Source organism: Tursiops truncatus, chromosome 8, assembly GCF_011762595.2.
Source record: "Tursiops truncatus isolate mTurTru1 chromosome 8, mTurTru1.mat.Y, whole genome shotgun sequence".
Classification (NCBI taxonomy): domain Eukaryota; kingdom Metazoa; phylum Chordata; class Mammalia; order Artiodactyla; family Delphinidae; genus Tursiops; species Tursiops truncatus.
The window spans coordinates 56,935,130-56,949,062 of record NC_047041.1 but is presented as its reverse complement, the minus strand read 5'-3'; the positions used below and the strand labels follow the sequence as shown (position 1 = coordinate 56,949,062).

At 36.6% G+C, this 13,933-nt stretch overlaps 2 protein-coding genes across 8 annotated transcripts in view; one reads left to right on the top strand and one right to left on the bottom strand.

Annotated features, from left to right (window-relative positions):
* Window positions 1-13,933, bottom strand: part of P4HA3 (prolyl 4-hydroxylase subunit alpha 3) — a 119,228-nt gene that overhangs the window by 15,604 nt on the left and 89,691 nt on the right. The window lies entirely within an intron of this gene.
* Window positions 1-13,933, top strand: part of PPME1 (protein phosphatase methylesterase 1) — a 103,501-nt gene that overhangs the window by 20,997 nt on the left and 68,571 nt on the right. For 5 of the 6 annotated variants that reach the window (XM_073808483.1, XM_073808479.1, XM_073808481.1 and 2 more), the window contains exon 2: window positions 13,190-13,284. In XM_073808483.1, the coding sequence (XP_073664584.1) occupies window positions 13,190-13,284 (95 nt within the window). The remainder of the gene's footprint in view (window positions 1-13,189; window positions 13,285-13,933) is intronic. The other variant, XM_073808484.1, reaches the window with a different exon arrangement.

Sequence of the window (13,933 nt, the reverse complement as noted above, 5' to 3'; positions counted from 1 at the left end):
TTAAAGAAGAGGGAGGCAGAAGAGTAGGCCAAAATCTGAGAGAAATTTGAAGATGCCACATTGCTTGCTGGCTTTGAAAATGGAGGAAGAACCTGTGAGCCAGGTAATACAGGCAGCTTCTAGAAGCTGGAAATGGTATTTAAATATCTCAGTTTAGGCACTAGAGGAACTCTTTGCTACTAGGTTGATTATTGCTATAGGCCTTTACAGTGACAGAGGTAGCATATTTTTTTTTAACACAAAGGGAATCATGAGTTCATGTTGATATTTCCAATTCAAAATTAAGATTACAGGGTTTTTGGGAATTCCCTGGTGGTCCAGTGGTTAGAACTCTGTGCTTTCACTGCTGAGGGTGCGGGTTCGATCCCTGGTCAGGGAGCTAAGATCCTGCAAAGCGCACGGCATGGCCAAAAAAAAAAAAAAAATTACGGGGTTTTAAAATTCTTTGACTTTATATCATCTCTTTTCTCTTACAGTGGGAATTTTGGTTCCTCATGATATTAACCTAACTACCTACTTGCTTTATATATGTATATAAATATGCACTTATGTGATGTTCAAAATAACCAATTATAACACCAATAAAAGCTACTAACAGGGACTTCCCTGGTGGCTCAGTGGTTAAGACTCCTCGCTCCCAATTCAGGGGGCCCGGGTTCGGTCCCTGGTCAGGGAACTAGATCCCACATGCATGCCACAACCAAGGAGCCAGCGAGCCGCAACTAAGAAGCCCGCCGGTGGCAACTAAGACTTGGCACAACCAAATAAATAATTTAATTAAATTTTTAAAAAAGCTAGTAACAATGTGATTACTGAATACTGTTTAAGACTTATTCAGTTGTTTTTTTCCCTTAAAGTATATCCCACCAGAGATACATAGTCAAATAATTATGTTTTAAAGTCACTTGGAATAATTGTTAGTATACCATTAGGTTAATTTGTTCCCTTTTTTGTTGTTGGTGGTGATTGGTTTTTACAAACTTTTAAACATATTTGTAAAACAAAAGTAAAATTATTTACATGACTCCAAAATTGGAACTATAATAGTGTATTCAGAAAAGTATAGCATCTGTCCTTTTTCCCTCTGGTACCCTACAGATTAACTATTTTCATTATTTTTTGTTTAATCCTTCCACTTAAAAAAAAGTTTATATATTTATATCCCCTTCTTTCTTAGATAAAAGATAACATATATGCCATTCTGCTTTACTTTTTTTTTTTAAATAAATTTATTTATTTTTGGCTGCATTAGGTCTTTGTTGCTGTGTGCGGGCTTTCTCTAGGTGAGGTGAGCGGGGGATACTCTTCATTGCGGTGCATGGGCTTCTCATTGCAGTAGCTTCTCTTGTTGCAGAGCATGGGCTCTAGGTGTGCGGGCTTCAGTAGTTGTGGATTGTGGACTCTAGAGCGCAGGCTCAATAGTTGTGGCGTACGGCCTTAGTTGCTCCACGGCATGTGGGATCTTCCTGAACCAGGGCTTGAACCCGTGTCCCCTGCATTGGCAGGTGGATTCTTAACCACTATGCCACCAGGGAAGTCCCTGCATATTACTTTTTAAAATTTAATATATCCTGATCACTCCTTAACAGTATATAAAGATTTCTTATTCTTTTTTTTTTTTCTGCAGCTGCATAGAACTCTATTGTGTGAATATAACACAGTTTATTCAACCAGTTTCCCTATTGATGGATGTTGGGTTCTTTTTATCGTTTTCTATTTCAAATAGTACTGAAATGAACAAATTAATGTGTACGTCATTTTGCATTTTGGGGAGTAGGGACTGATTTTAACGTAATTGTCTTTAATGTTGTGTACTTTTACCATAATATGGTAATTCTCTTAAAATCTTGTGTTTTGTTGACCTTCAGGAATCTGTGATTGGTAGTTTCAGTTATGAAAACTTCAGCTACTACTCTTCAAACCTTTATCCGTTCTCTAATTTCCTGTTATAACTCTGATTTGACATATGTAAAAGGTATTTCTGTTTCCTGCATATCTCTTAACTTCTTCCATATTTTTCATCTTTTGTTTTTTTTTTTTGTTTTTGTTTTTGTTTTTTGTTTTTGCGGTATGTGGGCCTCTCACCGCTGTGGCCTCTCCCTTGCGGAGCACAGGCTCTGGACGCGCAAGGCTCAGCGGCCATGGCTCACGGGCCCAGCCGCTCCACGGCATGTGGGATCTTCCTGGACCGGGGCACGAACCCGTGTCCCCTGCATCGGCAGGCGGACTCTCAACCACTGCGCCACCAGGGAAGCCCCATCTTTTGTTTTTATATTGCATTCTAGATGTATCCAGATATATCTGAACAGATGTATTAGTTTACCTTTCTCCTTAGCTGTTAAACTGATCATTTTCTTTTTAATTCTATTCTTTTCATTTTAGAAGTTGTATTTGTTTCAAGTTTCTATTATTTTTTAAACACATGAAACAGTTATTTTATATTCTACCATATAATTTCAATATATGAAGCCTTTATACATCTGTTTCCTCACATGTTTTATGGTTTTTGACTGTGAGATGGTCATGTGCTTTGGAACTTTATCTGTGTGAGTTCTTGGTCCTGGAATGAAGGTTGATTCCTTCAGAGAGGATTTGCCTTTGTTTCTGTTGGGTTCCTGAGGTCACTGCTGGTCTGGGTTCACTTTCAATTCTCAACTTGAAACTTATTCGAATATTTAAGTGTATGAATTTAGCTAAAATCAGTTTAAGAGTTGTCTGTGGTTACAGTTTCATCAGAGAAAGACTTTTTATTTTTTTTTCTCTCTTCTCCCATTCATACAATGCCAAGTTTCAAGACATGTATTTTTTTTTTCTTTTAGCCCTGAGATCAGAGTAGAGAGCAGAGCATTACTATTTTACCCTTTCACTGACGATATGATCCTTTGAGATCTCAGCTTTATGGGAAAAATAACTTCTACTGGCCTCTCCACCAAGGATTCCCACCTTGTGCTTTGTGTCTTGTTCTGTGTGCCCCAGGAAACCCCCAAAACCTCAGGTTCAGCTGGTCGACAAATGCCATTAAGATAAAAGCCAGCTTTAATGGACTGAATGCCTCTCTGAGTTCCCATCTTCACTTAACTTTTGGCCTCAGTATTCCATATTCCTTACTTTCTTGCCAGCCTCATTTAAAAAGAAGGAATGAATATAAGACCATTTATTTATTTATTTTCTTTTGGCTGCACAGCTTGTGGGATCTTAGTTCCCTGACCAGGGATTGAACCTGGGCTATGACAGTGAAAGTGCCAAGTCCTAACCACTGGACCGCCAGGGAATTCCCTATGTATATTTAAAAAATATAATCAGTAATTTTATATAAATATGATCTTATATATAATTATTTTTATATATTCATATATTTTTATACACACATACATATAATTTTAGCCAACATTTCCCAAGTTGGATCTACCAAGGCGCCTAGTTATCGATGATGGAAACAGCCCCTGACAAAATTTCTATACCAGAGAAAGCTGTCAGTCAAGTGTAAAAATGGGTAACAGCATTTCCTGACATGCAGAGTTTCAAAATTAATCCCTCTTTCTCAGAAAGCTAATGGAGGATGTGTTCCATCAAATGAGAGAGTGTATCAGGCTTCCCTCGTGGCGCAGTGGTTAAGAATCCGCCTGCCAATGCAGGGGACACGGGTTTGAGCCCTGGTCCGGGAAGATTCCACATGCCGTGGAGCAATTAAGCCCGTGTGCCACAACTACTGAGCCTGCGCACCACAACTACTGAGCCTGCGTACCACAACTACTGAAGCTTGCATGCCTAGAGCCCGTGCTCCGCAACAAGAGAAGCCACTGCAGTGAGAAGCCCGCGCACCACAACGAAAAGTAGCCCCTGCTCGCCGCAACTAGAGAAAGCCTGCACGCAGCAACAGAGACCCAACACAGCCAAAAATAGAATTAAAAAAAAAAAGAGTGCATCAAGAAAAGTGTGGGATATGGGAATCAGAGATTCAACGCAGAAGAAAGGCAAGGGGAATTCAATTCCAGGATGATGATGAAATGACAGGAATTCATTCTTTCCAGAGAGCAAGCAGTCTCATTTGGAGCAGATGAGTTTCCAAAGAAAAAAATGAACCTGATAGATCATTTGTGGTTAATGTGGTTGACCATATTAAGAGAAGTTTTATAGATTTCTCAAATTATAAATTTAATAGATTTATAAATTTCTCTTAAATTAAAAAATGTTTATGAAATATAAAGAAAAGTTTAAAAATTATGTACAGTTTAAAGAAGAATAAAATAAATTCCCATGTATTCACCACCTAGCTATGACATAGAACCTTTTTTTTAATTAAAAAAAATTTTTTTAACATATTTATTGGAGTATAATTGCTTTACAATGTTGTGTTAGTTTCTTTGTCAGCACTTTAGAAGCTCATTGCCTCTCCACAAGAGCATTTCCACTCTCCACAGCCTTGAATTGCATGTTTATCATTCCCTTGCTTTTCTTTATATTTTTACCACCTATTCATATATTCATAAAAACATATTATTTAGTTTTGCCTGTTTTTGAACTTTATTACTAATGGAATCATACTGCATTTATCCTTCTGTGCTTGTATCTTTTTCCAAATATACTTTTGAGATTCATCCATGTTATTGCATGTAATTCTAGCACATCCATTTTCACATCAGTGCCATATTCAACTGTCTGAATATATCACAATTTGTATATTCCACTGATAGTGAACATTTAGCTTGCTTGTTATTCTTTACTTTTATGGAAATGCTTCTGTGAACATCCTTTTATGTGTAGCTTAGTACTTAAGTACAGGCGTTTCTCTGTAAACTGAAACTGCTAGATTGAAGGACACCTGTTCAGTTTTACCAGGTGATGCCTCACTGTTTTCCAAACAGTTTTCCCCATTTACACTCCCACCAGCAGTGGATGACAGTTCCATCTGATCCGTATCCTCCCCAGGATGTGGTAATGTTTGGCTTCTTATATTTTGTCAACATGCTGGGTGTGAAATTATACCTTACTGTGATTTAAAATTTTATGTCTTTTGGAGTGAGTCAGTTTTCCTGGTCTTTCCCCTATATACATGTTGTTAAAGTTTGATTTTCTCCTGTTTTTAAAAAAATTATGTCTCTTGACTATGAATGAAATTGGGAACCTTTTAATGTGTCTATAGGCTATTTGTGTTTCCTCTTTTGTGAAATGCCTATTAATGTCTTTTGTCTATTAAAAGGTTTGGGGAACCAATTAGTGATAGTTTAATAGAAACCTCAGTAAACAAAATAAAAGACAGTTATTCTGGACAAAAGTTTTACAAGAAAGAAAGTATCAGTATACTGTGTGGCTTAGCTATGAACAGTGTTTTTGTAATAACTAACATTTATGAAGTACTTATATGCCTGCTTGTAAATCACATTTCAGAGCTTACAGTTGAGGAAATTAAGGCAGAAATAACTTGTTAATAATGGTCACAAAGCTTATAATTATTGGAAATAAAATTTAACCTGAGGTAATCTGTACATAGCCATACTGTAAAAATATATATAGTGTTTTTTTAATTAATTAAATTTATTTATTTATTTTTGGCTGCGTTGGGTCTTCGTTGCTGCATGTGGGCTTTCTCTAGTTCTAGCGAGCGGGGGCTACTCTTTGTTGCGGTGCACAGGCTTCTCCTTGCAGTGGCTTCTCTTGTCGCAGCACTGGCTCTAGGCGCGCGGGCTTCAGTAGTTGTGGCATGTGGGCTTAGTATTGTGGCTTGTGGGCTCTGGAGCACAGGCTCAGTGGTTGTGGCACACGGGCTTAGTTGCTCTGCGGCATGTGGGATCTTCCCAGATCAGGGCTCGAACCCATGTCCCCTGCATTGGCAGGCAGATCCTTAACCACTGCACCACCAGGGAAGTCTCTATAGTTTGTGGTGTTTTTTTTCTTTGGCTGCATTGGGTCTTTGTTGCTGCACGGGCTTTGTTTAGTTGTGGCGAGTGGGGGCTACTCTTCATTGTGGTGCGTGGGCTTCTCATTGCAGTGGCTTCTCTTGTTGCAGAGCATGGGCCGTAGGCGTGCGGGCTTCAGTAGTTGTGGCACGAGGGCTCAGTAGCTGTGGCTCGCGGGCTCTAGAGTGCAGGCTCAGTAGTTGTGGTATACGGGCTTTGTTGCTCCGTGGCATGTGGGATCTTCCTAGACCAGGGCTGAAACCCTTATTCCCTGCTTTGGCAGGCGGATTCTTAACCACTGTGCCACCAGTGGAGCCCAGTCCTTATAGTTTTAATAAATAGTTTTAATTGTGGTGAAATCCAACTCCTAAATCTTCTGTTTTATCATTTCTGCTTTTGGTGTTGTATCTAAGAAATTGTTGCTTAACCCAAGATCACAATATTTACCCCTGTGTTTTCTTCTTAGAGTTTTATAGTTTTAGCTCTTACATTTAGGTTTGTGATCCACTTTGATTTAATTATGTATATAGTAAGAGGAAAAGGGTCTAGATTCTCATACTTCTGCATGAATACTTTTGCAGTTGTCCTGACTTCATTTGTTGGAAGGACTGTTCTTTCCCCAGTGAATTGTCTTGGCCCCTTTGTTGAACCACTATTGATGTAAAGGTTAGAGTTTATTTCTGGACTTTGAATTCTGTTCAGTTAATCTGTATGTCTACTCTCATGCTTGTACTACAGTCTTGATTAGTGTAGCTTTGTAATGTCCCATTTCCTTTCATTGGAAGCCTTATCAGGATTCAGTAAGGAGGATTCTGTTTATTAACCTCAAAGCATAATAATAATAGTAATAATAATAAGACAAGCTAAGTACTTTATGCACATTAGTTTATTTCATACTGTCAACAGATAATCATCGGTGTGTCAGGCTTTGAGAGTACACTGGTGAACAAATGGAGAACATTCTTGCTCTCGTGGATCTCAAACAGTAGCAAATTAGGTGGAGTAAGTGAAAGATAATAACAAATACATGAACACACTAATTTTAGGCAATGACTAGTTGTATGACAAAAATAGAACAGGCTAATTTGAGGGTAACCAAAGGATAAGAAGACTACTTTAATCCTCATAACAAAGCGTGTAAAACTGATGCTATAACCCTATCTGACATGAAGAAACTCAGGCCTGGAGAAGTTAAGTGACTTGCCCAAGGTCACACAGTTAATAAAGGCAGAAATGGGTTATGAAAACAAATCTTTAGTCTCTAGCAAATGGAAAATTAATTTATATTTAGAAAGTTTTAAGGGTGGAGTAGCCCCTCACTCTTTTCTTCCTCTTTAAAAATTTTCCTCTTTCTGCTGGAAATAGATTGTTTTGGTTCACATATAGGCCAAGCGTTCTTTTTTTAAAAATTTTCTTGAAGTATAGTTGATTTACAGTGTTGTGTTAATTTCTGCTGTATAGCAGTCACTCAATTATAAATATATATATATTTTCATATTCTTTTCCATTATGGTTTATCATGGGATATTGAATATAGTTCCCTGCGCTATACAGTAGGACCTTGTTGTTTATCCGTCCTATATATACTAGTTTGCATCTGCTAATCCCAAACTCAAAATCCTTTTCTCCCCCAGACCCCCACCCTTGACAACCGCAAGTCTGTTCTCTATGTCTGTGAGTCTGTTTCTGTTTCATACATAGGTTCATTTGTGTTGTATTTTAGGTTCCACATATAAGTGATATCATATGGTATTTGTCTTTCTCTTTCTGACTTACTTCACTTAGTATGATAATCTTTAGGTCCATCCATGTTGCTGCAAATGGCATTATTTCATTCCTTTTTATGGCCGAGTAATATTCCATTGTATATATGTACCACATCTTCTTTATCCATTCATCTGTCAAGGGACATTTAGATTGTTTCCATGTCTTAACTATTGTAAATAGTGCTGCTGTGAGCATAGGGGTGCTTGTATCTTTTCATATTATAGTTTTGTCTGGGTATATGCCCAGGAGTGGGATTGCTGGATCATATGGCACCTCTATTTTTACTTTTCTGAGTAATTTCCATACTGTTTTACATAATGACTGTCCCAATTTACATTCCCAGCAACAGTGTAAGAGGGTTCCCTTTCTCCACACCCTCTCCAGCATTTATTATTTGTAGACTTTTTAATGATGGCTGTTCTGATTGGTGTGAGGTGGTACCTCATTGTAGTTTTAATTTGCTTTTCTCTAATCATTAGCAATGATGAGCATCTTTTCATGTTAGGCCAAGGGTTCTTAATTTGAGATTCATAGATGGGTTTCTTGAAGCCAGGAAATTGTATACGAAATATATGTGTATGAATTTTTTTCTAGAGTGAGGACTCATCATTCATCAGATTCTGAACAGGGTCTATGAGAATAGCAAAGGGTCCATAAACACACTTGATTCACGTGGTTTAGGTAGAAGCCATATTTCCTGTGTGTCTCTTGTAGTACTACTTTGTTCCTTGGCTGCCGAACTCCTTCCTCTGGTAGCAGGAGATGGGAGGAAATGATACATTTATTTTGTTAGGTTTGAAATAAACTTTTTTCTGACATCAAAAATTTTGTATACATTTACCTCCCAAAGTAGATTTTTATTATTTTTTTAATAATTTTTTTTCTTGTTTTTATTTATTTGGTTGTGCTGGGTCTTAAGTTGCAGCCGGCAGGCTTGTTAGTTGCGGCACACAGGCTCCTTAGTTGTGGCACGTGAACTCTTAGTTGCAGCATGCATGTGGGGTCTAGTTCCCTGACCAGGGATTGAACCTGGGCCTCCTGCATTGGGAGCACTGAGTTTTAACCACTGTGTCACCAGCAAAGTCCCCCAAAGTAGATTTTTATTTATAAATTGTTGGACTTAATAATTCATCTATTAGTTCAGAACTTTAGAATGACTTTGATTCTACTGTCAGTCATCTTCCATATCTTGAACATTCCTGAGATTTGTTGATTGCCTTTTTGAAAGTTCTTTCTGTGTTTTCCTCCTTTTAAATTCCATTGTCAGTCTATACTCCCATCTTTTCCTACCCAGGTTATTGCAACATATTGTTTTCCAGAACCAAGTCCATCTTGTACCTCTCACCACATTGATCTTTCTGAAATACTTTAATCTGTGCATTTTATTGGCTGCTCATTTTCTACAATACCATTCAAACTCTATCTGGCTTTTGGGACCCTAACACACAAATAACAGAAAAAGATCATATATTTTGTACTTTATTATTATTCTTTCTCCACTATCTGCTTTTACTTGTATCAGCTCTTAGTTTTCAAAACTGCTGTACTTATTCCCACCTTATTGCATTTATTTTTTTACTTTGTTTTTTAATAGTACCCCCATGACAGGCATCATACAGGATACTTATTTGTGCCCTTCTCTCTCCCTGAAATGTCTGCCTTACCCCTCCCTATTTCTCTGCTTCCATCATCAGTCCAAATTCTGTTTGTCCTTTAATGCATAGCTTAAATATTATTTTTTCTTTGAAGTCTCTATTTCTCAAGCTGAAAGTAATCTTTATTCCCTCTGAACATTCACAGCACTTTAGCTGTACCTCTTAGGCTATTTAAAGTATTTATCTGTACATTATGTTAGATATTTAGGTATTTGATATTAGCTTCCTGAGAGCAGAGGCATTGTCTCACTAGTTTTATGGTAATCCCAGCATCTCCTACCACCCCACCTCAGTCACAAGCCTGATACATATAATAGGTTCTTGGTGAATAAATCCTTATTTTTAAAGTATAACTTAACCTTGTTATGCTTTTGAAAGTTCTTATTTCAGAATTCTTTCATTATGACTCCATGGAGAAAAAAGTCAGTAATTAATTCATTTAAAACAATTACAAGTAGGGAATTCCTTGGCCGTCCAGTGGTTAGGACTTAACGCTTTCACTGCCATGGCCCGGGTTCAACCCCTTGTTGGGAACTAAGATCCTGCAAGCCACGTGGCGCGGCTAAATAAATAAGTAAATAATAAAATAAAAAATTATAACTAAAAAGAGCCTACACAGGCTGTAATGACCATAAAGTAGCTAGGCATAAAAGAATAAGAAACTATTTTTTAAAAGAACCAAAACTTCAACTCTAAAATACAGAGTATTCTTTCTGACTAGAATATAAAGATTCATATTCTACTTCTTATCTAACCTTGTGCAAAATTTCCTGAAGTCATGGAGTATATAAACAATTATGTGTTCAAATGCAGATGTTAGGAGTATGCCAGAAAGATCTCTGTGGGAGTAGGAGCAACATTTTGAGGTATAGATTATTGGCTTTTTAACTAAATGGGAATTACTCATATGTTGTATAAGTTGGGTAGTCCCTGAAAATTTATTTTTTAAATGAAGATTAGAAGTGGAGGCTGTTTTCCTAGGAATGATTTCTGATGGTAGGAAGTAATTTTTCTTTAACTAGTGCCTGGCCAACTTGGAAAGTTTCTGTGGCCTTGGCAAAATCAGTCATATTTAGACTCTGAAAAGGAAACCTCTGATAATATGCCCTACATAAAGCCTTATTACTTTTCAGAAGTATAAATGAGAGAGTGAGAGACAAAAAAAATCTGAGAATTAATGTAGCATTGGAGGAAAGAACAGAGACTTTGAAGAGTGATGGAACTGGATTTGCGTCCAGTCAGTGCTACTTAGTAGTTGTAGAACCTTTGGCAAGTTGCTTTGTATCTCTAAATCTGTTTTTTAATCTGAGAAATGGCGATAAAAACAACTCAAAGTTTTGTCAGAATTAAATAGAATCATGCCTGTAAATTGGCACAGTGATTCACTGTTGCGTACAGTAAATGTTAGGTACTATTACTACGATATCCTAGCTCTAGACATCAAAATTTCATGCATGGATTCTTAGAATCTATTATAATAGGTTTGGCATGCTATGTTATGATTGTTATATGTACTCAAATTTTAGTATATGCATAGATGAGTTTGTGAGTGACTGATAAGTAGAATTAAGAGTTCTGCTTTTAGAATGAAATCTGCCATTTGTAGCAATGTGGATGAACCTAGAGAACATTATGCTTAGTGAAATGTCAGACAAAGACAAATACTGTATGGTATCACTTATATATGGAATCTAAAAAATAATACAAATGAATGTATGTGCAAAATAGAAACAGACTCACAGATATAGAAAACAAACTAGTGGTTACCAAAGGGGAGCAGGAAGGGGGAGGGACAAATTAGGCGTATGGGATTAACAGATACAAACTACTGTGTATGAAATAGGTAAGCAACAAGGATATATTGTATAGCACAGGGAATTATGGCCATTATTTTGTAATAACTTATAATGAAGTATAATCTACAAAAATTCTGAATCATTAAGCTGTACACCTGAAACATATAATATTGTAAATCAACTATACTTCAATAAAAATAAATAAATAACTGACTGAAAAAAAAATAGGTCTGCTTTTAGTTTTGCAGTAGGAATTCAAGTGCAACCAGTAAACCAAAAAATAGGTCTAGGCTAAAGTTGTAGTTTACTTCCACAGAGGGACTTTTTCTATCAGAAGATAGGTTTACCGATTTACTGAGCAACTACCAAATGCCAGATGTATTAGATTATTTTAAAGGATATCTTATTTTACTTAGTCATTATAATCCAAGGCAGAAAGAATTTAGATAATTTGAAATTGCCCAAGTCCATACTGCAAGTGTTAGGAATTATAGGGCAATGGTATGAACTGTGAGGAATTTGAACTCCTCTCTCACTCCAAATCATATATTCTACCTTTGTATTTCTAGCATCTCTCTCTCAACTTGGGGAACTTTAAAAATTATCAGTACCTAGGCCACATCCCAGACCATTTAAATCAATTTCTAGAGGTGAGATCCAAACATCAGTATTTTTAAAAGCTCCCCAGGTGATTTTATTGTTACATGGATTGAGACCTACTAACCTGTTTCAATGCCTAGTAGAAGGTAGATATTCAATAAATACTTGACTGTTGAGAGAATACATTCCTTACTGCCCAGCTGCCCCACTGTAATTCTTTCCAGTATTATAGTCAACCTAGAGTACTTTTGTATTAACTTAAGTTTTTAAAAGTAGCTTTGTATTATGCTTTGTACATATTCTCAATTCGGTCCCATAGCATATACAAGAAGTTGTCAGGCAGGAGTTAATGTTTTGCTGCTGATGGAATGCTAAATTTCCTACATTACTGGAAAGAATCTGTGTGGAAATAGAGGAAGACTTGGGGTTTCTTTCTTGTGTTCCATCCAAGGTTGAAGCCTTAGGTTGTAAACAGATATTTATCAATTATTTTTGTTTTGTTTCAAAATAGTTTAATATAATAATTTAAAATAACAATAATTTAAAATAATACATGGTCAAAGGTCAAAACATAGAAAGGGATGTACAATGAAAATTGTCCCTCTCACCTCCCAGTCATAGTTCCCCTCCCAGGTTACCATCAGTGTTACATCAGTATTCATTCAGAGATATTCTAAATATATATAAGCAATTACATTTATGCATATTTCTCATTTTTACCCAAATGGTAGTAGGTGCATCATGTTTGTTTCTTTGCTTACTTAACAGTGTATCTTATCCATAGACAAGGAATTTTATCAATATATAATCGCTTCCTTCTTTTTACAACGAAATATTATTTCTCTGTGTACCAAAATTTATTTTAATTAGTCACCTGTTGATATTTAGGTTACTTCCAATTTTTCTCTATTACAAGCAATGCTACATTGAATAGATAAGTCATTTCACTTCTGTGTGAGCTTCTCTTCAGATAAATGCCCAGAAATTCAAGGTATTGATACGGACAGTTTGCCTTCTGTGAAGCTTGTATATTGATTGGTTGGGAAATGACAAAGAAGCATGAAAAAATGTGAAGGATTAAAGGTATGAAGAAGCAATAGTGACCAAAAATTAATGTAGCAGGAACAATGTTAAAGTGGATTGAGAGGATAGGAATGAGCCTATAGCCAAGAACAAGGTGAGAGAACTAGCAGGTTTTGTTGTGTGTATATACACACAATATATTTGTGATTAAAACATACTAACGAAAAAAAACATACTGATGAATTTCCTAAAATCCTAAAATTTTATACATATATGAGCTTTTTAAAACAGTTTAATGTAATACTTTGTGTATGAAAACTCTTCATATCTTTACGAGAAAATATCTTGCTATTTTCATTTCAGATTTACGTTTAATATTTGTTGATGAAGATTTTACCTTTTCATGCATAACTAATTTTTACTTGAAATCTCTCTTTTTTTTTCCCCTTAGCCCTGGAAGAAAGCGGGACTTTTCTCCTGTTCCGTGGAGTCAGTACTTTGAATCCATGGAAGATGTAGAAGTAGAGAATGAAACTGGCAAGGATATATCCTTTGTAAAATGCCTTATTCTTTAGTAGGCTTATAACATTGTCTAAGAAGATTTGTGTAGTTTCTAAAATGTTCTTCTCGCTGTTTATTTCATTTTCATTCTCTACCTGTTCCTTGTACAACATGGAATATTTCTTGTAAGACTGTGCCAATATCTTATTTGGCTATAATTGTCTCATGCATGGGGAAGGGATTAAGAATTAAATTCTTGAAACTGATATATCTTTTGAGGGCCCAGGTTTTGAGGGGAAGGTTTAATGAGTCAAGTGAGTTGAACTGGTTTAGCGTCTAGAAACCAGGGACTGTGTCCTCATTAGGGCAAAGGGAATAGTTTTTTTCCCATTGAAAAAGTGGTGATGGGCATTCCCTGGCAGTCCAGTGGTTAGGCTCAGCCTTTTGACTGCGGAGGGCCTGGGTTCAGTCCCTGGTCAGGGAACTAAGATCCCACAAGCCGTGTGGTACAGTCAAAATAAAAAATAATAATTAAAAAAAAAAGTGGGGAAAAAGAACGTGGTCATACTGGCTCCATGCCTCAAAAACAGGTTTGGTGTCTCAGAAACTTCTACTTAAGTGCCTCTTAGGTTTGGAAGTCTGCAGCTTTGCTTATAGCTTGGTCCTGACTGAGTTTTCTGATCCAGTCATTATG